The sequence below is a fragment of the Talpa occidentalis genome, unplaced genomic scaffold (assembly GCF_014898055.3).
Source record: "Talpa occidentalis isolate TD23 unplaced genomic scaffold, MPIMG_talOcc4v2.1, whole genome shotgun sequence".
Lineage (NCBI taxonomy): Eukaryota > Metazoa > Chordata > Mammalia > Eulipotyphla > Talpidae > Talpa > Talpa occidentalis.
The window spans coordinates 126,470,229-126,495,442 of NW_026555331.1; the positions used below are offsets into that span (position 1 = coordinate 126,470,229).

At 40.7% G+C, this 25,214-nt stretch overlaps 1 protein-coding gene across 1 annotated transcript in view; it reads right to left on the minus strand.

Moving 5' to 3' along the window:
* DOCK4 (dedicator of cytokinesis 4) overlaps window positions 1-25,162 on the minus strand; it is a 397,824-nt gene extending 372,662 nt beyond the window's left edge. The window contains exon 1 of the mRNA XM_054692564.1: window positions 24,842-25,162. Coding sequence (XP_054548539.1) covers window positions 24,842-24,878 — 37 coding nt within the window. The 5' untranslated portion in view covers window positions 24,879-25,162. The remainder of the gene's footprint in view (window positions 1-24,841) is intronic.
* Window positions 25,163-25,214: the final 52 nt, after the last annotated feature.

The following is a 25,214-nucleotide window of genomic DNA, read 5'->3' on the forward strand; positions in this document are numbered from 1 at the left end:
CCAAACAGAAGTGGCTTGGAAGCCTGCACTGCTCTTTTCAGAGCAGTCAGCAGTTAGTTTCAAAGGATTCCCCTGGGATCTAGTCTAGCTTTCCAAATAGTTATTAGTTGGGCAATACTGAGGTATCACCTGCTCCCAAATTCTGAACACACCACAAAGACCTGCCAGAGACCCTGCTCAAGGCTATGCCAGCTGAAGGAAAGCTTAAAAATGCCCAAGGGCAGGGACTGCCCAGCAAACCCCACAGCAAGACATGGTTCATCAGCATTTTAAATGTAAAATGGCCCCCCAAGAAAGGCTGCCTAAGCAGTATGATGTCCACCAGTATAGTGACCAAAATAAGTCAGGAGAGCGAATGGGGTAACTGTGCAGCCTGACAAGAAGATGACAGGGCTCCCAGCAGCCACCTTGGCAGGTGACCAACAGGGTGTCCCTTGAAGGACTGCCAGGGCCCTCCCTTTCATTTTACCTCTGTCCACCTCCACTCTTCGGAGATTTCCTCTTGATTCTCTAACTGCATTCTGCTCCACCTTCACCTTCCACAAATAGTCTGGACCTTGGACAGGACCATGCCAACTCCTATCCCTGAGCAGCCGAAGACCTTCAGCTTTGTGGTTAGCTGTGAGAGTCTGTGGTACCCCGCCAGATATTAACAGACAAACTGAGCTAGTGCCATCATTTCAAACCACAATCGGTTCACACACACACATACGCACACAAAATCTGAAAAACACATTCTGCCCTTCTACCTTGGTTTTTTCTCTCACAATGACTTTAAGTGACCCATAAGCTCATCTAACTCACTGTTTAAGGGTCAACTATGGGCATTCCTCCATGGAAAGGGACATGGGTGGTGCCTTGCACAAAATCACAAGCTCACTGAGTCTCACCTGTGTGTCGCAAAGGGCCCTGAAAACATCATCTTTACCATCATACCAGAACAATTACACAAACACCCAGACTTATAAAAGAAATCATGATTATAAGGAATAAAGACAGACTTTAAAATTACTATTATTATTATTACTATTTTAATTAAAAGCTATAACCACCACCTTAGGATAGAAGATGTTCCTCCCAACAACTTCCTTCATGTGACCCCCAAAGGGCGACAGACACCAGAATGACCGGTACCTGGTTCTCAGTAGATAATGACTTATCTCAGTTTTCCAAAATTTTGTTGCTTGCATGCTGACTAAGAAAATGAAGTACCTTAGAGTCATGGGAAACATTAACCTTTACATGTAAATGTAACTATTTTTATGGTCATAGGTTCTTGCTAAATTTACATAATGAAAACATAACTGTGATTTTTTTTTAAGTTTCCTGTGACCATAGGATTGTCATTTTTTAAATCTGGCCTGTTTTACATTAGCTATTAGTTGTGTACAACTGATAAAAACATAAATATTATATATATAAAATTATTAAAATAAAAACCAGTTGTTTTAGAAAGGCATCTCTAAATGAGATGAATGAGCCACTTTTTCCTGTTAAATTACTCATTTGTAAATGAATATTGCTAAAGTGAAACAATTATGCATCAATTTTATTCTTATCTGCCCTCCCCTTTTATTAATAAACTAAAGGCTGAGCACACTTGCTCACACAAATAACTACATCGAATTTAAATTTGTTGTAATAATTTTTGAATAGTCTGAATTCCTTCTGGGACATATGCCAAAAACAATCTCAGGGTGATCTATCAGCAAAATTATTTTTAATGATCAACTGACAACTCAATTAAGTCCTCTTTCAATTTGTGGAAAATAAAGAATTGGGTGCCACCTGAATTGCAAAAGTATTTGTTATCCTGTCATTAGAGTCATTAATTTTCATCAACACCAATAGCACTATTTCAATAATCCCTTTGTTTGGAAGCCAGAGAGTTTTTACCTCAGGGTTAAAGGTGACTACAGGCACTAAAGAAAGAGCATATATGAAAATTAACATCTGGAAACAGATTCCCTGAAACCCACCCATACCCCTCACCATCACTACCACTGTATGTTCTTGAGAAGTCTGCGGGTCTGTGCACCCGTCTGAAGATCTCCACTTGACCACATTATGTTCTAATTTGGTCCTAACTCCAGAAACAATACAGGCTGGAGCTCTGTTTTCTCCCCTACAGTAAGATAGCTCTGTCTGCCTGATTTCTCTTTTCACTTTTCATTATTAATAACTATACAACATTTTTAATGACTCAATTTGTTGGCACTGAAAAATGTACTGAAAAAGTGTCATCTATACAATGCCCTTATTTGGCTTTTCCAGAATCAAAGCAAAAAAAAAAAAAGCTGTATTTTGCACAAACCTGCCAATTACTGTATTTTAATTATACCCACATTTAACCCCCAGAGTTTTCTAAACACCAAGTCCTGCTCAGTAACAACATGGGAACTGACTCATTATAGTAAGCTGTCTCCTGAGTACTGACTTCATTTAACCAAGTATATTTGCTCTGAGACAACTGTATTCAGTGTTGAGACTGCACATGAGATAAAAACAAGTTTGTTTGTGTTTTGTTTTTTGTTGTTTTTGAATGAAATCACTGCACATATGTTGATCATTAGATGTGAACAGCCTTACATACGAATTGCCTCAAGATCTTGGGTGAAGTCCTGCTTTTGTGACCTAAGTTGTCTTAGGTTACAAGGATAGTGAGGTGGGGTGACAGCAGGAAGGAAAATAATTCTCCTGCCAACCAACTTCCAATTCCAGTCATCACTGTCTGACAATTAAGCTCCAGGGCACAGAATCACAGCCAGACCAAGTAGTTAAGCAGAGACACTGGGAATCTATGCTGTCCCTGCTAAGTGGTCCCTCTTCTGCTGTTACAGACAGCAGAGCACAGGCACTGTAGGCTAATGAACTTGTTAAGAGTTTAGGTTTAGGAATCAGACAGCCCCAGGCACAAGTCTGACATCACCCTTTAGTATACTTGTGTGACCTTGGGCAAGTAACCTTTCCAAACCTTAGACAGCCCTTTGAAATACAGAATGATATTAAAAGAACCTACCTCATCACAAGTTTATTCTGAGAGGTAGACAAGCTTATCATGCATTTAAAAGCACTTAACTTGGTGCCTGACAAATAGAATTATTCATTCAATAGCAGTTATTGTTAAATAAAACAGCGTCTTTCACATTGCAAACCAATTCCTTTGGAAATCAATTCATAGATGAATGTCAACTGCATATTGCTTTTTTTCCCCACAGAAATTTGAAACAAGATCTTTTATAGGGTTAAAAAAAAAAAAAAACAGGGCCTCCCCGGTGGCGCAGCGGTTGAGCGCTGGGTTGCAAAGCTGCCCGCAGCCTCTGCGGCGCCGGTTCGATCCCCGGCTGCTCCCCGGCCACCGGAGGAGGGTCCCACATGGCGCACAGACCTCTCCTGCCGCCCGCTGCTCCCCTCAGCAGTGTACTTCGGTCCTTCTGCCTGCTCTGCTCCCTGCTCTGGCTCTGGTGAATTCTCTCACCCTCCCGCGCTTCTGACTGTACCCAGTGCATGTATAAACAAAACAAACAAACAAACAAATAAATAAATAAAACGTGCCTCTATTAAAAAAAAAAAAAAATCTTTAAAAAAAAAAAAAACAGAAACACAGTCACTTTGGGGAAGGCTATCCTTTATCAAAGCAGCATTAGGTTTGCTTAAAGGAAAGCACATCAGCTTTTCATAAATAATATTCCTCTTCAGACTACAGAGGCACCACGGGCAGCCTTTGGGCATGACTGGCCACCAATCATCAGCTGCCCAGCACAAGCTACACATACATGTGTGTGTGTACCTGCATGCATCACACAACATACCCTAAGACATTCATCTCCTGGAACTTTCATGGTGATATTAAAATGGCTGTGGGACCAAAGTCAATACAATAAACCAACTGCTTTAAAGAGATACAGGAGAATCCCAAACTGCTGACAGCAGAGGCACTCTAGCATTCCCTAAGACCTTCCTGGAGGCTGCTTCTGGTCTCATTTCCCTTTATTGCTTTTGTAAATGAAATACTACGTGGTATATTAACTGCAGCTGCACGACCAATTGAAGTAATCCTGCTGCAGGATGTAAGCAGGAGTGTGGCCCTTATCACCTACCACAAAGCAAGGCTCATGGTATGACTTTCTTATTATTTAATCACTAATGACATTAAGTCACTCCATAATTTAAAAGCGTCAAGAAGGAGAGAAGATGAGACATTAGGCAGTGAGGGAACCCACTAGATAAAGAAAACAGCAGCAGTGGCACTGTATATTCCAAGCAAAGACTCACTTTGGAAAACTCTTAAAACTTCTCTACTTCCAGCTTCCAACTCAGCCAGGAACAGAAATTCTCCCCTGAAAGGAGCTGCAGAGAAACACTCGGAAAAGAGATGGACTGAAAAAGTAATATTTCCTCATATTGCTCCTGAAGGATCAGACACACACTAGCATTCACTGAGTCCCAGCCTTACAAATAAACTGCTTAAACTATACCAGTAAGAACATCACTGGTTGCTGGAAGTAGTTAATCTTGTGGAAATGATTGGTTCTGTGTACCTTTTTTAAAAAGTGATCTAAAAAGTAAAAATATTTTTTCTATGCATCATAAATCATACTTCCCTCCAATTGACTCTTTCATCCTCAGTTTAGAACCACAGAAAAGCTCACACATAGGCTGATGAATCAGAGGCTTTTGTAACGGCCTCACTATGCCAATTTTACCCACAAGAAATCAGGACAATACCCATTATAAAGATTAATTAAAAGATGGAGCAACTTCAGCCATAAAATGCACCTATGAGGGTATAGAAAATAAAATTGTTTTTAAATTGTGTATGAGCTCAGCCACCTTCAAAAGTCAAGGTAAGACTTACTCTGGCTTATTTAGGAAGAGAAGTAGAGATGGCAGAGACACAAGAGAACAGTGTCTAGTAACAGTGTTCATGTATCACTGAACAGCAAAACATCCAGTACAAAGAACATTTTTTAAAATCTGGATACATACACCAAAAAACCCAAAGGTGAATTAAAAATACTTGGTGTTCAAAGAATTCCACCAAGGAGAATAAACCTGCTTCAAAAGGAAGTTTTCTAGAATCGCTACATGATTTTTCACTGACACATAAAGTCACCTCAAAACTCTTTCACACCTTACAGAAATGTAGCTTAATTAGAAATATGAAAATAAAATTGGCAGTTCTACTGTCAGGATTTAGGAGATTAGGATAGCTTTATCAAAAACTTCAGAATCAGGAATGTGCTGGTGAAAGAGGCATCTGAAATGTGTGATGAATATGAAACTTATGCTCCCATCACTTCTATATAAGCATAAACACTTCTCAATTTAGACTTTTCATTTTATATGAACTTCTGATGTGTGTTAGTAAACTGATAAGTTGTCAGTTGTGTTTTGAAAGGATGGGGGGAGGGGGGCGGTGCATATCAGTTCTTTGTTCTATAGTAACTGTAAGTCCAAGAGTCTAAAACAGAATCTGACTAGAAAACAAAATGCCAAAGTAAAAACTGAAAAATGATAGCTTCAATATCGACAGTAATAAGTGGCTGCCAGTACTACGTACCCAGAGTTGACTATGCAAACAAGGGACCATACAAGAGAAATAGTGCTCATGGACTCCAAGTCTGGGCAGTGGTGGAACACACCAAGGAAGGAGCCAGCATGCTTCAACCGGAACCCCCTGGTGGCTACAGAGCCTTTGGAGGACCTTGTCCTAATTGCCTGACAGGCATACTGAGGTTCAGAAACCTTAGAAAATAGAGGAACAGAAACCCAGAAACACAAAAATCCCTGCCTTCAGCAAACAGCCTATTCTCCACAACAAGAATGGATTTCTCCCACAGGTCCACATCTTATAATCCGAGTTCTACATCATGAAAGGAAATTCTGCTCTTCTTTTTTTTTATTGTATTTATTTATTTATTTATTTATTTTAACATTTATCATTTTTTAAAATTTTTTAGACTAAAAAAAAATAATAACAGTTGCAAAACACAACAAAGAAATTCTGTTCTTCTAAGCTCGAGTGTAGGTGTGAGTTGATCCTGTGAAGCCAAAGCATTTGGAGACAGAACTGATGGAAATGTAGTTGGAGGCACTGGCTTTTCCTTGGAAACCTCTCAGAGAGAGACAGTGCTGATGATAAAACACAAGCTCCAGTATCACTTATGGAGCTTTCTCAGTCCTGTGGTGACAGCATGAGCTTCCTGTCAGTTTGTGTGAGGCACTGTCCCAAGGAGAGTATCCATCCGAGTAGCTGGGGTCCCTACGGTGCCCCCTGGCACTTTGTGGCTCTGCACCACTTCACCAGCTTAAGGGGAAGGGTTAGCAAAGTGGAAGGGTTTATGTATTAGTGGGCAGTAGGTACAGACTCTCAAATCAATCACTGCTTGACCACAGTCGAAGGTTGTTTTTCTAAAGTTTATAAAAATGGCTGATAGTAGCTGCATTTTAAAAGAAAAAGAAATGAAAACTATTTCTCAACAAAACAAGCATAATCTGTATGACTTTCTTCTTCATTAAGTGGATCCTAGCAAGAATGGATAACCTAAAAGATAATCAATTTCAAATGCTACTGATTTTGCCCATTTGTTGGACTGACCTCACTTTACAGACTTATAAAATATTAGAGATAGCATGTAATGTTGGCAAGGGACTAAGGAAATCAGTATGTCTATGAGAGTGTAATACGGTACAGACTTTAGGGAAGATAACTTGCCAAGATCGGTAAAAACTTTTAACATACATTTCTTTGATCTAGCAATTATACTTCCAAAGCTATTTTCCACAGAGATAGTCACACATGTACAGTTACATTATTGTACATGTTTGCATCAAAACAGAAACCTCTTTGAGTGAGCATTGTTCAGAATACTTTGATATTAAAAACCACAAAGAGGGTTGCTTAAATACATGATGATATATTACCACTATGGAATAATATGCAATTATTTAAAAACAGGTGATATGTCACAACAGGCAAGATATAGAAACAACCTAAGTGTTCATCAAAGAATGAAAGGATAAAGAAAATATGGTATATACACACAGTGGAACATAATTCAACCTTTAAAAAGGAAACCCTGCTGTGTGTGACAATATGGACAGATCTAGAAAACATTATATTAAGTAAAGTAAGTTAGACACAGACAAATACATTTCACTTACATGTGCCATCTAAAATAGTCAAACATATACAGCAAAAATTATAGCAGCACTATTTACAATAGCTAAGATATGGAAACAACCCAAATGCCCAAAACTAGATGACTGGATTAAGAAGATGTGGTACATATACACAATGGAATATTACTCAGCAATCAAAAAAGATAAACACATGCAGTTTGCAGCAACATGGATGGAGCTAGAAGGAATCATGCTCAGTGAAATAAGTCAGAAAGAAAAAGAAAAATACCGGATGGTCTCACTCATAGCAGGAATTTAGAAAACCTAAATAAGAGACGAGGAAAAAGACTAATCAATGCAAAGTAATAAGCAAAATTAACAAGCAACTATAAACCAGAGACACACTGGGGGGTGGAGGGGTATAGGGAGGGGCGGAGAGAGGAAGAACTAGTGTCAAAATGGGGGGGGTGCAATTGTATGGGGAATATAACCAAAATGAAAATGCATACATTGTACAAAGATGAAAAATGATGTTAGAATTATATAAAATAAATATTAAAAATAAAATAGTCAAACATACACAGCAAAAAGTAGAATGGTGAATACCAGGGTTGGGGAGAGAGGGAAGGAAGGAGCAAAGAAGGAAAGGAAAGAATAATAGGAAGCATGATTACAGAGGTGAAATGGATGGGACAGTAGATATATTTGTATCTCATTAGTATAAAGAACAAAAAAAAATTACATCCATGTACATACAGACTCTTGATCATTCTGTGTTAACAGGTCTGCAGTAGAGACTGGGTACCTATACCCAAAGAGCTCACAATAAACTGACAGAGAGCAGCCCCCCAGGATGAGAATGTGAGGAACAAGGCTAGGAACCTCCCTATGTTACTCAATTTTTGCACCTTTTCAATTTTATGCCATAAGCTATCAAGTATATTTTCTGGAGCACTGACTTCAAATACTAGTTTTACATCGTTGCCCTAATGCACTTAGACAGCTTACCTGATCTCTGTGCCTTGGCTCTCAAACTGAAAAAATAGTAGCAACAGCACATTTCCCATAGGGTGGTTGTGATACAGTAAAGGCCTGAGAAAAGTGCAGGCACAGTTTAAGTCTCGAATTTAAGTATGATACTTATTGTTACTACAGATTTTTTTCAAATAGATTTTAAATCATTTGTTTTTTTTTTAAGATGGTAGGGTTTATGTATTACAAAACATGGAAATGCCTTGTAAAAGTTTGTTAAAAATTTACATGGAAATGTTTTGTAAAAGTTTGTAAAAAAAATGTTTCGTAAAAGTTTGCCAAACTTAATATATTTTTAAAAATACACAAACAGACTACAAAGGATCTGAGCACCTCCACCCCAAAACATTAGCAATGATAATTTGTAAAAAGGAGAAGATGAAAAGAGCCATTTGCCTCATATTCTCCATCCTTCTATACTATTTAAACTTTTAATCATAAGCTTATATAATCTATACATGCATATGAGATAAAATTTCAAGCTCACAGAGCACAAAAGCCACACCTTACTGAGTACCAGCTAAGGTAATAGATGACACCTCTTTCATTCACTGGAGAGAGAAAGAAAGTAGGTCAAACCAATGGTGATGAAAATATCAGCGTAATCCCCATCCACTCCACACAGGAGGACATAATTGGGTGTGTGGATATATGGCTCTCTCCCAAGGCAGAGCATGCAAGACCTAGAACAGCAGGCACAGAACACAATGAGGACACAATGGTGCCCTCTGGAGTTGTGCAACCTGGAGGCCACTGGACTACACAATGTCTTTGTTCAAATTAGGGAAAGGAACTGCTTGGGTTCCAGCACAGCTGGCTGGGCCCTGCAGAGCTCTGGCTGGTTTTCAGCTGCCACTTGCTCCCTTTATGCAGAACACACATCCCATCGCTGTACACAGGGCCCAGCTAACCCTCTCCTATATTGAGTTAGGTCACAAATGTGCAGACCTCCTGCACCACCACTAACCTCACAAATCAAAAGGCGGCCTCTGTAGCAGGCAGATCGCAATGGAATGGAGGGACCAAGCCAGGCCAGCAAAATATCTTTTTTCAAACTAGCAGGCCGACTGCCAATTAAAGGAGGGAGGGAGAGAAGGGACAGAGAGGCAGACTGTTTCTTTAGCGGAGCTCCTCCACTTGGGAACAGAAAGAGAATTAAGTGTTCCCTCTTAACAAAGATACAATCAACACTGAGTATTATATAGAATTTTATAAGGCAGCTTAGCAGTAAAACATGGGCAACAGAAAGAGCAAAAGAGATTATGAACACGAGATATCCTTGGCAAAAGTATTCCAGACCCTAATGATGGCCTACAAGCTGTGAGACCCTGGATTTCTTTTGCATCTTAGTTAAAAACAGTAGGTATGCTACTGCCTTGCTACCTCATGGGATTATGTCTATCATGGTTCTGCAAAAAAGATGCCATTGGCATTGGAGATGGGAAAATCCTTCCTCTCAAAAGCTTGTAGCATTCTTGGACTTGTGCAATGAATGCCACTCAGGCTTCCCAATGACTCTAGTCATCACAACAACAAATTCCAGACACTCATGGGAGTGGCAGTGAAGACCGGGTGGCTCAGCCAGGTTGGGAGCCATGGAATAAGGTATGTGTCAGTTCCATGTAGCAGTGTTATAATGATAATTTTTACAGCAATTGTCTTGTGCAGCTCCCTGGCCATTTTCCACATACATCTGAGACTTATTTCCCCTAACTTAGTTTCTTTAGTTAGGAAAGTTCTCCTAAACTCACCCTACTATTCCTTCTCAAATCTATTCAGATAACCCCTTCTCCAGGATTCTCTGCTTCACCATATATAGGGCCCTTCCTCTGTGCACAGCAGCTTCTCCCAGGATCACACCTGTGATCCTTCTTCTGCCTTCTAATTCATGTTTGAGTTCCCTGGAATTCACTGTTCGACTCTGTGCCCCCAGCACACTGCACATGCCTGCACATACCACATGCAGGACTGAATTTCAAGCTTCCTGAAGTCAGGAAACCCTACTGTACACAATAGGGTTGTGTACACAATGCTAACCCAGCACTCCACTGGGGGGTGGAGGGGTATAGGGAGGGGCGGGGAGAGGAAGAACTAGTGGCAAAATAGGGGGGGGGTGCAATTGTATGGGGAATATAACCAAAATGAAAATGCATACATTGTACAAAGATGAAAAATGATGTTAGAATTATATAAAATAAAATATTAAAAATAAAATAGTCAAACATACACAGCAAAAAGTAGAATGGTGAATACCTACTGTACACAATGCTAACCCAGCACCTAACAGTGTCTGGCACAAAGGAGGAATTCAAAGTCAGCAGACTGCACAGCTGGAGTTGTGTGGGTGACCATCTCGTTTTCATACATCTCGGCAGGATTGGTTTTTCCCACTGTCTCCCCTCCTTCCACATGTGACCAGCAGCTCCTTCCTGCAGGCACTACTTTAAGCAACTTCTTGACAACATACTGCAGTCTCCACCTCATCCTCATTGAAGAGCATCATATAATAAACCCCAGTGTGGGTATTTGGCTAACTGATTTGAGATTCAATAAAGCATATGTTCCAACTTGTCTATCATTTTTCTTCTTTTACTTTCGAGCAAAATGTACAAGCCACTCTTTCTTCTGAGTACTCCCAGGCATACGGCATTGACCCACCCCTCCTCTCCTCATTAACCCTGATTCCTTGGGGATCCACAAGTGGCTTTTTCCTAGTGAGATGCTTTGGACACTGGCTCCCAGAGGCATGAGTCGGATCTTTAAAGCCTAAGGGGCTAGAGAACTCTTTCCGCTCCTTCACAAACACCTATGTCACCTCTCAAGTCCTGCTTTCAGAAAGTCTGAAGAGTAGAAGTTCTGGATGAAATCATGACCAATTTTTCCTTTTTTTTTTTAAAGGTTTATTTATTTATGCATATAAGAAAGGGGATATAGGCCAGAGGTGCAGGGGTTGAGAGGATTCAACAGAGACAGAGTGGGGAACAGAACAGGCCCATTGACTGAAAAACACTACTGAGGGGAGCTGTGGGCGAGACAGGAGAGGTCTGCTGCGCCATGTGGGTCACCTCCCTGGCCGGCCGGGGATAGAACTCATGCAGCAGTGGCTGCAGATTGCTTCATAGTACTTTGACTTAACCCCTTGTGCCACCAGGAAGGCACCAATTTTTCTAATTCTGATTTCCGTCTTGAACTCAAGGTTATCTGTCCATAATAATTCCTAATGCTTGCAAGGCCTTTATAATTTACCTGGCTTCACATGGATAATTTCACCTAATCATGACAATTACACTGGGAATAAGCAAGGCAGCTAGGATTATCACTGTTTAGAGAGCAGGAAACTAATGCTAAGGACCTCTCCCACACTTAAAAAAGGCACTGACATGATAATAATTATTACTCTGGTAAAAAAAAAATATCCTAGTAAATTGCTGAAAATATTTCCCCTTTGAGTAAATCTAGGAGGAAGAAAAAGAAAATACAGTTTGGTCATTTTTATGTCTCCCTGCCTAAAAATACTTTATTAGTTACATACAGGAGCTAATTTTAAAGATCTATGCCAATTGCCACATTATGGGGTTTGTGAGTACCTCCTTCTAATCCCACCCCATTTTCATTTGCACAGTTGTTTCTATGGAATGAAAATAAAGAAAAGCTTTCTTCCTCTAAGTCTATTCCCTCTCCTTTTTGCAAGTCTTTGTCTGATCTACTCTAGAAAATGGTAGCCAGAAAGGAAAAGGGAAGAAAAAGTGGGAGAAAGGAGGTTTGTTTTTGTGCATACAAGCCACCATTTCTCAGGTGGAAAATAAGAATGTCATGCCATGATGACATTTCGCCTTGTGTCACAATGATTAATAGTCTTAATTTTTTCCAATTAGAGAAGTAATGGCAACCAGTCGGTGGAATATGACCAGTCTCTCACAGTGTGATCTATTCAGGCTACGATTTGGATGTGGAATAAGATCTAAGATGAGTGTTTCCTTTTGACAGCTAAGTATAATATTGTATTTCCATCCCTGAGCTCTTTTTTCCACAACCAAAACACAAAATAAGTCTTTCAGAAATAATATAGTGCCAATACAAATGGTACTAATTGTGCCACAGGGCACATGCTCTCTGGAAAATACAATGATGCCATGACAACACATACTTCCACCCAAAAGCAGAAGATCATCTACTGTCACTTAAAGTGGAAAGCCGTCAGTTCATCAAAAGGATGTGATCAGTTATTTCAAAGAATAATGTATCAGGAATTTACCTGAAATACTCCAGTCTCATTTATAATCATTTTGCCAAGTCAAGAGTTTTCACATTTTATCACAGTAATGTCTTTCCTTAATTTTTGTCTTTTTAAGTGAACTCATAAAACCTCAATTGTAAAACCAATAAAAACAGTATTTTATCATAAAAAACTTAATTTATATTTTGAAATTTCTATCAGTTCAGTATCAAGTCAGTCAGCGAGAACAATGATCAGGGTGCTGTTAGCCCATAGCCCACCTCTGCAAATCATCAGGAAGAGGATATCCCTTCTTCCAGCTGAGACTTCCCCAAATCCAGCCACCCTGAGCAGATAAGACCTGCAACAGCATACACGGAGCATTACACATGACTTCCACTGGAAGGTTCTAATGAATAAGGATGTTTTCATAAAAACAAAAGCTACAAAAATCTCTCTTCGGTGTGCCATCAATCTCAATTTGGTTGCACAGTCCAGTGAAAATGTTTTCTGGCCAATGGCTGATATAACACTGGGAGGCAATTTTGTTTCTGTCCATTGATAAGTTTGCCTTGCAATCTTGGAATACTCTTATGCTGAAAGAGCAGTGGTTGGATTTTTTTTTTGGGGGGGGGGAATGGAATCACTAAAAAAGTTGTAAAACCACTCCAAACTTGCAGGAAGCAATAAAAATTGCTAAGATAATGTTAGGCAGAAGATTTTCTACAATTCACCATGACATGATGGCCCAAGCATGTGACAAACAGATGTGTCTAAGCATCCTCTGGCATTTCCATGGAGTCTGGCAGCCATATGCTGTCACAGAAATTTCACTTGTAAATACTCAAATAAAAACCGAGATTTGTCCATACTGACAAAACTAAAACTTATTTTTATATTACAAGTTATTATAAATTACAATTGTTCATGTAGCCAATAGTATACCAAAAGCACAGAAAACAATCAAACCCAGTCCTGTCTTCACAGTGGTTAGCATTGTTTCTTCATGAAATAGCACTCATATATTTGCTTTTATTCTCTACCTGGATAGTTTAATGCCAATTTTATATGATCACAGAACAAAAGAACCATACTACATGTTTAAGAATTAACGTGGGTTATTTCACATGCTTTTTTTTTTAAAGATTTATTTATTTATTTATACAAGCACTGGGTACAGTCAGAAGCGCAGGAAGGTGAGAGAATTCACCAGAGCCAGAGCAGGGAGCAGAACAGGCAGAAGGACCGAAGTACACTGCTGAGGGGAGCAGTGGGCGGCAGAAGAGGTCTGCACACCATCACATGCTTTTTTTTTTAAAGATTTATTTATTAATTTATACAAGCACTGGGTACAGTCAGAAGCGCGGGAGGGTGAGAGAATTCACCAGAGCCAGAGCGGGGAACAGAACAGGCAGACTGACGAAGTACACTGCTGAGGGGAGCAGCGGGCGGCAGGAGAGGTCTGAGCACCATGTGGGACCCTCACCTGTGGCCGGGGATCGAACAGGCAATTCAGAGGCTGCAGGCAGATTCGCAGCCCAGTGCTCAACCACTGCGCCACCAGCGGAGGCCCCTTCATATACTTTCACGAATTCTGTCACTTCTCTGACAAATTGTCTTCCCCTGGGTAAACACTTTGCCCTGACTGGTCTGGTTGCCCTCATCAACTCAGAGACTGGTTCTGGACAATGTGGTAATAAACTTAACATCACAACACACCAAACCTGGAGTTCTCGCCCTCATCCCAGGAACATATCCACTACGATCTGAAAGTTTGTGTTTCCCTAAATTCATGTAATTGGAATCCTAATGCCCATGTGATTATGTTAGGAGGTGGCACTTTTGGGAAAGTATTTGGTCCTGTGGATACCACTCTTCAGAATGGGATTATTACACTTATGGAAAAAAAAATGCACAGAGGCCCCCTGCCTCTTCCAGGATGTGAGGACACAAGTCTGCTACCCAGAAGGGGGTTCTCACCAGAACTCGACCAAGCTGGGATCCTCAACCTCCAAGGCAGTGAAAAACTGAATTTCTGTTGTTTATAAGCCACTCAGTCTGTGGTATTTAGTTACACCAGCCCAAACTAGGAGACCATTCATTCACTGATTCAACATTTACTGGACCTTGTAAAAGGGAAATCAAAACAACCCTCTCCAAGTTTTCTGTGATTTACACATATACTGTGGTTTTTCTTTATCACTTCAAAAACCACTTGACTATCTCTCCTTTTCTCCCCCATCGGGTTGCAGACTTTGACTCTGCTCCCTGCCTAGTCTTCTCACAAGACTTTCAGAATCAAGCAACTCCTGGCCAAGAAACAGAGCAGAATCATCCCAGTCCCTCAAAGGATTCCAAGGGACACCGGTAATAAAATTTGGTACTCCAAGAGAACACCAGAGAAGAACCAGGATGGTTCTGGAAAGAGTCACCTGTGAGACGGCACGTACATTTACATCGCATATTTACGTCATATATTGAGCTACATCAAGATCACAGCATCTTACCATGTCAAACTGAAGACATTATTGTTTGGAGATGTTTAGGAAATTAGTTTTCTCTTTCGAGAAATAAATATATGAGATCTTTGAAAGAAAAATCTCTCAAACAGGAATTATAATTACTGAATCCATCTTTCTTTCTCCGCCCAGTCTAAGAAGGAAACCACAGGAAAGATAAACCATTGTCTAAGATACTTAACATGGGTCAGGTGACAGGAATGAGGAGGGTGGAGGGGGAAGCAGAAATGACCCAGTAGGAAGAGGAAGAAGGGTTTCCAGCTATTTAAAGTATGAATCGACTTGGGTATTTATATTGGACAATCTCAGCAGCTGGTGAGTCACTTGTATGGGGACTACCTCAAAATGAAAGTTCTATTCTTTGGTAGGGTTTCGAGTTTTCCAGGATATGAGACACTCCCTTTTCTAGGCTGTTTCCTCAGGATCACAAGTGAATAATATCACCATCCCAAGTACTTATCTTTGTTTTAAAGCTTGAGGGGAAATATTTAAGTAATAACATCTAAGTAATCTTCACACTGATTTCTATGTGATGCTTAGGCATTGCCTTATTAAGTGACTATATACAGAAAAAAAAAAAAAAAGAATAATACCTACCTTGAAAAAGATGTGAGTAAAATAAACAAAACTATGAAGCATTTTGAGCTTTCAGGCTTGTCCAGGGACTCCGTTCTACATGTCTTTGTATGCCCTGTCATAAAAGCACTGTGCACACAGAAGGCACACACAACAGTCAACATAAGTTTTTCCATCAGTGTGTCCTAGGTTATGCCTTTATATATGGCACTCAGGAAAAATACATGCAGTGAATAAAGTCTTAGAGGGATGTTCTACTTATAATCAGGAAACACATATTTAAGGATAGGAAAATAGAAAAGGGGAGAAATAAAATCCCCTAACACTGCTTCAATCTCCTCAAGAAACTGGCATTCAACACCCAGGCCTTCCAAGAACAGAGTACATCTTAAGTGATGTTTCAAACCAAACTTCATCTATCTGTTTTAAGTGCTAACCTGGATGGTTAAACCTTTCATCCCAGGTATTTTATAAATACTTTTATCAGGGAGAAATGAAGCATTTCAAAATCCTACTTCTGTTAGTTGCTTTGAAGGTACCCAAACATATTTGATAACTTAAGAGGATGTAAGCAAGATAGCAAAAATTCATCATTTGAACATATGGCTGGAGTAATCAGTAGGCTACCATTATCAGTCTCACTCAATTAAGTCTATACTTCAATTGGGCCAGAGGAGTTAGATCTCAGATCAAGGAATAAGCTTACACTGATTACATCCATTACACGGGGGTCTAGGATTCTGCTTCTCTTTTCTTTGTCCCTCTCCCTACAGGACCTAAAACTGCTCTATTTCTTTGCAATATTCAGCTCGGCTACCATAACAAAATGCCACAGACTAGGTGGCTAAAACAACAGAAATTTCTTAGATGTACATGTATGGAGATAGCTCTCTACAGTCTTTTCTTATAAGGACACTAATTTTGTGGGATCAGGTCTTTTTGACCTCATTTAGCTTTCATTATCTCCTTCCTACAAAAGCTGTCAGGCTGGGGGTTAGAGCTTCCACACATGGGTTTGGGGGAGATACAACAGTCACTCCATAGCACTCAAGAATAAGCAATGAGTGCCTATAATTGATAAATAAAATCCTGTCAAGCTGTTGACTATGTTGATAAGTTTCTCCTGCGTAAATTATCCTGGAGCCCATAGTCTCACAGGATAGAGTTTATGGAAAAATAGAAACTGAGCAGTGCCCCAATATCCATCTTTTAGAAGGCACACTTCATGGAGAGAACAGCATATTTTATCTAAGGTGAATTCATTTGAAGTTCTTTTTCAAAGAAGGATTAGGGCACTTTTTCAAAGATTTATACCCTAAGGCCATCTGAAAGTGCAGCTTCACTGTGGCTACTGGAGAATGAAAAGGGCAGTGACATCACAAGTAATCAAGCTGGTAGAGCAAGGAAAGCCACTTTGAAACTGAAACAGCACTTTCCAGACATAAATGACAAACTAAATCAGGCCCTGCAGACTCAACATCCACCAGACTAACCTCTTATCTTGAGAGGACTCTATACATGAAATAAAGCTAGGCTTGTAAGAGACTATACAACTAGCTTTGATTGTAAAAAAAAAAAAAATTCATGTCAATTAGGGAAGTTTTTGAAAAGAAGTTAAACAAAGTAAAGCCATCTCCCAACTGTAACAATTGGTTGTAACAACACAGCAACATGTAATTTTGTATCCTAATTCTTCGCTTCTCATAAATATTTTGCCATTTTAAAACACATTACCATAATTTTTACATAATTTATACACAATATTTCCTTTTCTAACTTGGGGCCAAGAATGTAAATATTTGGTCTTCTGAATCAATGTCTATAAACTATGGATAGGAATATTAAATGAAATTTAGAATGCAATGAATACACTTAAATATTGAATAAAATTAGGAAGGGGCAAACTTTAGTGTATCATTTTGTAGGAATCTTCCTCTTATTAGTGTTATCATCCAGATTTCTGGCAGAAATTTCTCTTCTCTTTGTTCTTTATACAACTATCTGTTCATAGTTTTGGATTTTCCCATTTCTTTGAGAGTCCAGTTAAACCTGCTATCAAGGATAATCCACAGATTCTTCAACCAAGTCTGGGTATCTCAAGAGAATGGCAAACAGGCTCTCTCCTCTCTTCAAGGTTAGTGAATAGAACCTGGGCTGGGACTATTTTTAGTTGGCTCACATGAATGCATGTCCATGTACTCAAATATGTTCACCTCTGATCTCCAAAGGACAGAGAGAACACTCTTTCATTTTAGAAAATAAAAAAAAAAAAGACATAGAACCAAATCTACACATTTCTACTTAAAGATTTCAAACAGATATTTTTAGGTTAATGCTCAATTAGTGTTCTACTAAAACTAAACAATAAATTGCTTGGTCTATGAAAATGATTCACAAGTTGAGTGAGTACGAGTTATCAAATTGTTACAGAGAGACTTGTAAACTTCATATCTGAAGGACTCCAGCTAACCACCCTCCCCACCAACCTTCTCTTTTTGACACACTCACAAGTAGACATGAAAACGGGTGGAGAACAAATACAGATGTGTAACTGGTAGTTTCCAGAAACCTCCCAAGTTAATGTCATGCTGACATCTACCTGTTTTAAGTGCTAACCTAGGTGGTTAAACCTGTCATCCCAGCTTTTTGTCCAAGATGGTGACAAATAGTAGAAAAGGGTACTGGGTCCTCCTCCCCAGGCCATGATTCTCTGCTTAAAAAAGGAAATCAGAAAGAATCCACCAATTGTTTGTTTAATCTAGTTCTCCTTCCCTTGGGGAAATTATTCCTGAATTTTGTCAATAATCTTTTTGTAAGACTAAATTTTTATTGCCAAAATCTGCCTCTTTATGTTCACTTACTGATATTTAAAATGGGAAGTTATGAAAGGCTTTATTAGGGGAAGGGAATGTAAGTCATGGTTCCCTTACCTCAAATCACCTACTGGTCAGGAGAACAATGGTGTGAGTTTAAGAATTCTAAATTGGCCCTTATGAGTCCTAAAAGGTATTACATATTTACCACCAAAGAAGTCTGTATAACAAATACAATGCTTTGCCTAGTTGAGTAATTCTCATTTTTAGATGTGAGTATACTTACATGCTATTTCAGGGATGTATAAATCTTGTTTATTGAAATATTATTTGTGTATTCTGTTTTTCAACATCGTGTTGAAGAAATCTCACAAACATGAACAATCTGGCATGAGATATCTGTTTCAGAGAAAACTGTCACAAAAATGGAAATAACTACTGTCTTAGGCAGGCAATGCACTAATGGGAAGCATGAAAAGACCATAAAATTTAGTTTACTACCAACGCTACGTGGACAGCTAGTATTTCTTATTTTAGAATTCCTTTGGCCCATACTGATAAAGTACCTCGAGATGACTGTCCTCTAGGAATTTAAGGTCTGTCACTTTACAACATAGAATTGACAATCAGACTACACAATCCAAGTATATCATCCATCTCATCAAGGTAGATCACTTTAGTGAACAGATACGACCAAAATGACCCTCTAATCATGCCCTTGAGACTAGAACCTTTTTTCCTTTGCTCTAGACCCACTTTCTACTAAATATCACCATCTGATATGTCAAACTCAAGGTAGCCAAATGACTTAAACTATGCCATAAACCTGTCCCACCTACAGAAATGTCTCTTTTGTAGAGAGGAATCTATACTTCCCCAGTTGTCCAAGGCAGAAATCAGGAAGACATCCTAAACTTCTTCCTTTCACTAACTCCTCACATACAATTAGCAAGGCCTGCTGCCTCCATCTCCTAAATATCGCAGCTGCATCCACATTTCATCATGCAAGGACTTGCTAACCTAGTTCAAGTACTTATTTCTCACCTCAACTGCTGCAGTAACTTCTCTAACTCATACTGGCTAAAAGAGCAGGCTCCATATAAAACTTTTTGAGTTCCAATCCTAGTTCTACCATTTCCCGTATGAACTTAGGCAAGTAACTTAACCTCTCTATGACTCAGTTTCCCGTGAAAAAAGAGGGACAATTGGACAACTGAATCTTTCCTGAAAGATTTGTCATAAGGATGAAATGGCAATACATAATACAAATGCTAAGAACTGTGCTTGGCATTAACAAGTGCTCTACAAATGCAACTAGATAGAGAGAGAGAGAGCGAGAGAGAGAGAGAGAGAGAGAGAGAGAGAGAGAGAGAGAGAGAGAGATGTAAAATGTATATTTATACTAGTGTCCAGAAAGATAAAATTAATTTTCAATACAACCAGTAGGGAAACATATATCTATTTTACTGCAGCTTTGTCACCAAAAGGCATTAACATATTTCTGGTGATTCTTGTTAGGTTTCCAATGATATTTTAGCACACTTTTTTTCTATTTGGTCAGAGACTAGAACAGTTGTTCCTGAAGTACACTGAAATTGCTGAAATGAAAATAGAATTGGGAAAATTTACTTCTTTATTCTATAGTGTTTACACTCTGAGCAAACAAGCTTACCAGTTCAAACTTTTTTAAAGAAAACAAGTTATACAAGCTGCTTTGTTGCTTCTAATAAATTTCAGCAACATGAAAAAAGTAGAAGAAAATGGTGGTGGTAATCCTACAGCTGGCAATCCTACAATTGGCAATATGCCTATTATATTTAGTCTTCTGTTACAGCGGTCAGAGAGCATTGTCCAATTTCAAAGGAAATTATGTAGAAGAATCCAAAACTAGTCATTATACAGCTGGCCCCAGACTTGTCCATAAGATTTTAGTAGGAAGACACCTGTAAATTTGAGAGACAATTTATATAATGTATGTGATGACTTTGGATATATATTTCATCTTTAATGAGGAATATTATATAAAAAGACTGAGTGTGACACACATTGAAGGAAAAAAGTGTAAACACAATATATAAATTAAAAAACAATGCCAACAACTCCATAGAAAAATCCAGAAGGTCTGAGTTCCAGTCCCTCCTGTATCACAAATGTGGTTTGTAGAGCACAATTTTAAACTATGGGTCAGGACTCACTAGTGACTCACTAAGCCAAAACGGAGCAGCATTATTTTAATGAAAAAGAATAAAACATCACACAGCCTATGGGCAAATACTGCTTTAATTATATGTGCATGGGCGGTGCTGGTGGTGTTAATGTATAAGCCAGCTCGGGAAATTAAATGTATTTCCCATAGTCAAAAGAGATTAATAGCCAGTGATCCAGAGTAAATCCCTTAACCTCTGTTCAGGTTGTTTCCCCATTTCTTAAGTGGAAATTATTATTCACTTCAAGAGTAAACTCAAAATAATTTCATAACCTTTTCCCAACTGAAAACACTAAGATGTTATTGCTACAACATTTTGGTTGGTTTCCTGAGAGTTTAATGTTTCCCAGTCATGTATGTTCAGAGCATAGAATCATTACCTTAGAAACATGGACATAATGTAGCAAAGAAAATTTTGAAAACATGGTCTTTTTTTGGCAACAAGTAGAGCCAGAGACAGGAAAACCTAAAGTTTCTTGAAATTTTTATTATCTCTTACAGCACCTACCATATAGCTCCTGGAGGGGGGAGAAAAAAAACTAGAGAGCAAAGGCAGCAAAGGCATCTGTGTTGCTGTGGGGTCCTGTTGAAGAATCTGCAGGCAACTAGGAGAATGACTTAGAAGAATGACCAAAAAAGGGGAATATGTTTATAGGCTATTCCCACAGGGCCAGATCAAGAACATGAGTTACCATCTACTGCCTTCACAGCCCTTCATCCGCACTTGAATTTATAAATCACTCCTCTTTTCTTCCCACTTAAAGTTTAGAATCCTGTGTGAAGCTCTAAATGCCACACTTAAATGCCATAAATTCCAGGCTGTGCATCACTATTTAGCTACACATGTTATATGGCCAGATCAGAACCACAAATAGGAAATATTTTAAGAAACGGATAGCTAAAAAAACTGACAACAGTTAAGAGGAAAGGTATACTCCACAAAACGTTCATACACAGCTACCATTAGTACACATTACTGAAAGCAAAGGCACCCTAAAGATTCTGCATTACAAAAAAGAAAGAAGGTATCTCTTCTGCTAAGATATTGGGGGCTTTTAAAAGGAATGGGATTCCTGCTCACATGAGTTCGAAAACCATTTCAAGAGAAATGGAGGACAGGAGTATTTGTGGGGACTCAGCAATACTACTAATATAATACTTCATTTTTTTAAATGACACTCATGACCTTCAGATCGGTTTATCCTGATTGCTATTTCTTATAGAGTTCATGATCACCCATTACCACCACCACCACACAGAAACTGATCAATCCAGTTCATATTCTCCCTCCAAATTTAAACCGGCTCACAGGTCAAATATCTGGCCAGGGTTCATAGGCACAGCCTACAGCTGAGGAAGACTTGTGGGCTCATCTGGGAACACTATGCATAAATGCCTGCTGAACAAATGAATGCAGAAACAGAATTGCAATGGTCTTAACTTTCTCTGTGACTAATTCCCACCACTTTAAGAGAACGGATGGAGGTGGGGGCAGAACAGATGAGGACTTACAAGAGGCAGATAGTGATCGTGAAGAAATTTGTGAGGGGGTGATCAAGAACTTTAGTCATTGCCCATGGAGTTTCTACTAGAGACAGAGAATCAAATAGATGGAAAAAAGTAAGCAACCATCATCTGGGTTCTTGCATCTTGCCAGGTAGCTTTTAGTTAAACCCATGTGGGAAATACCTTGGTACAGTGTCTCTCTCATTCCAGTCTGTATACATGGAGATGTTTTTCTAACTAAAGACACATAATAATATAAAGACACATAATAATCTAATATAAAACTGATGGTGATAAGAGGTATCATTATGGAAATAAACATTTGTACTGAAACTTCAGTCAGGTATTCCAAGTTGATTTATTTCAAACAATGAGAAAATTGAGTTGCTACTGCACCTGATAACAAGTGAACATATATGCCCATAAAATAACTATTATTTATAAAAAAAAATAAATGAGAAAAGCACATACACTACCTAAGGTTTAAAAAAAAAAAAAAAAAAAAAAAAAAAACAGCTTCCAGTATAGGCAGCTACAAATAGTGCTCTCCATGGTGAGAAATAAAGTCCACACATAAGTATCCTAGCAAAATTTTCATCACACACACACGCCTAACAGATGGATTCTAAAAAACAGCTAAGCTTTCCATAAGCCAAATGCTCAAAAATTAATAATAAAAGATGATAAACATTGCTCTAAATACGGTGTTATATAAAAGAGCACAACACACCCTTCCCTGCTCTCACCTCTCCTCTCACTCAATCTCCTTTTCCCAAATGTATGCTCTCCCTTCTACCTCCCCCTACTCTGCAACCAAATTCTCATCATCCAAAAGCAAAGTGTCTACTGCAGCCCAAAACGCTTGATTGATAATATCTGGTTTGCCACTCCAGTATATCCCAGAGTGGGTTTTATACTGCCCACAGCTTGCAAAGAAAGGCGAGAGATGAACTAATGGATACCAGCCCCCAGCTGTGACCTGGCACATAAAGAAATCAAGAAAATAAATCCTGTCCATAATCTGTATAATTTAACACTGGGAAGAAAGCAACATCTGGGACTGACTCCAAGCAGGACAGCACTGCTGGATGGTTCTGTGCTTTCTGCACCGACTGTTAAACCTGGTGATGACAAGGGACCCTCCCTTTCCTCACCAGTTTCAGCAAGGGCAATGTCTTTTCCCTGCAAGGGTTAATCCACCCCCCAAAAAGGGGAAGTGAGGGGAGAGGGAAAATAACTACCAACATTTACTCCTTGCCAGTAGAGTGCCTGCCAAAGGTTCCCCTTACACTTTGGAGAGAAAGCTGAAACCCCTTCCCAAAGGTGGATCCAGCATAAACTATTGTCTTACCAAACAGTCACAATCCAGATTGAAAGCTAAGGTAAAATACGGGAACGACTTTATTTAATCATACAGTCCTTTCAGTGGACTCCAAAGTCCTACCCCAGGCGAAGTTGAAAAAAAAAAAAATCCCCTGTGACTATGACTCCCCGAAAGGCTTTCCAGATTTTTTTTTTTTAATTACAGGAAAATGAATATACAACAGAACCAGATACCTACACATTGTCTCCATCACTGAATGTGTAACCGATTTAAAAACCAAAAAGTATGTCAATCGGTAGGACAGGGCACGATAGAAAATAAAAACTGTTTGTGAAATCCACAATGCTTTCTCCCTGCTAACGCTTCTGCGAGATTATAATTGCATTTGGCCGCTGCAGGCTTGTCAGAGAGCCTGACTTCTTCATAGTCACAACCCTGAAAAGGAGTAACTGTCAAGGGGCGACCCAGCTGAATTCAAACAACAAAAAAACGGGAACTGTAATCGCCCCGAAATGGGAGGAGGGAAGGAAGGGAGCCTCCTGTATTCATCAGTCAACATTAATGTCCTTTGTTGTTCACCTTTGCACAGAGCAGCGAGCGCTACCCTGCTTCTTCCCCTCAGAACGCCAGTGCCAGGATAGTCCTTTCCTAAAAGCTGTCTCCTCGCCTCGAATGCCCAGGCTGTGCGGTTCCCCAGCCCACGATCACCCCACACCGCCCTCACCACACCACCCCCATGGCGCTCACTCGGGGCGGAGAGGGTGGCCAGAAGTGAAAACATTGCTGAAATGCGCTTTCCCCTCCAAAGACCAAAGAGCCGAGCGGCGCAGACGTCGAAATGTCCCATTCCCGGGCCCCGGCCCCGGCCCGGCTCCACACACACCCCCAAAACAGGGGGTGGGCGGGAGAGGGGGGGAGCCTCGGGCCCGGTTGGGGCGATCAGAAAGGCTCTTTTGAGGACTCTGTCACATTCCGCACTCCCGGAATGTTGACGGGAGCCAGCCAAGGGCCGGTTTGCGCCTCCCTTCCGTTTGGGGGGGTCCGGGGGGTGTGTTTTCCCCCCCGGTTGTTGTCGTGTCCTCCACCTCGGGAAATCGTTGCAGCCCGATGCTGTCGCCCCGCGGCTTTGGGAAAGAAAGCGGACGCCGAGGAACGCCGCTGCTCTCGCCTTCCAACTTGACACACACACACAAACACACACACACCCCAACATCCACCCCACAGGCGCGCACGCAAGCGCGCGGGGTCGCCGCTCCAAACTCCGCAGACCCAGCCCGGCGCGGGCGGGCGGGCAGCAGCGCGACCCCGCAGCCGTCCCGGCGCCCCGCGAGCCCGGCGGCCGCAGCAGGGACCCGGCGCTGAGGGGCGACACCCCGGCGCGCACCCCCCTGTGAAGCCCCGAGCCCGCAGCGCGATGCCAGGAGGAGGCATTTCCAGGCGGGTGGAGCGAGAGGGGCGCCCAGGACGCGAATGCGCACCCGCTCGGGGCAGAGTGGAATAAAAGTTCGCCCCGAGGAGACTCACCCACGCCGTATTTCTCGTGCTCCGTAGGTATCCACATGGCTAAAGGGGGCTCCGGGGGCTCCGGGCTTTGCAATCCCCGCGCCCCTTCTCCGGCTCACAACAATGCACCGCTCGGGAGTAGCGGCTGCAGCGCGCGAGCCCGGCGGCTCCGCACGGGCTGCGGGCGCTGGGCTGGGTCTGCGCTGGAGGCTCCGAGCCCGGCGTTGACACCGCGCGGCCGAGGCTGCGCCGCCCGCCGCTCCCCCGGCGGCGACTGCTCACAGTCCTCCGACGCGCTCCCGGGAAGCCGGCGGCGCAGTCATTGTTCTGATTCACTGAACTAAGCGAACACGCCGGGGCACTCTCCAGCGCTCCCCCGCCCGCCAGCCCTCTG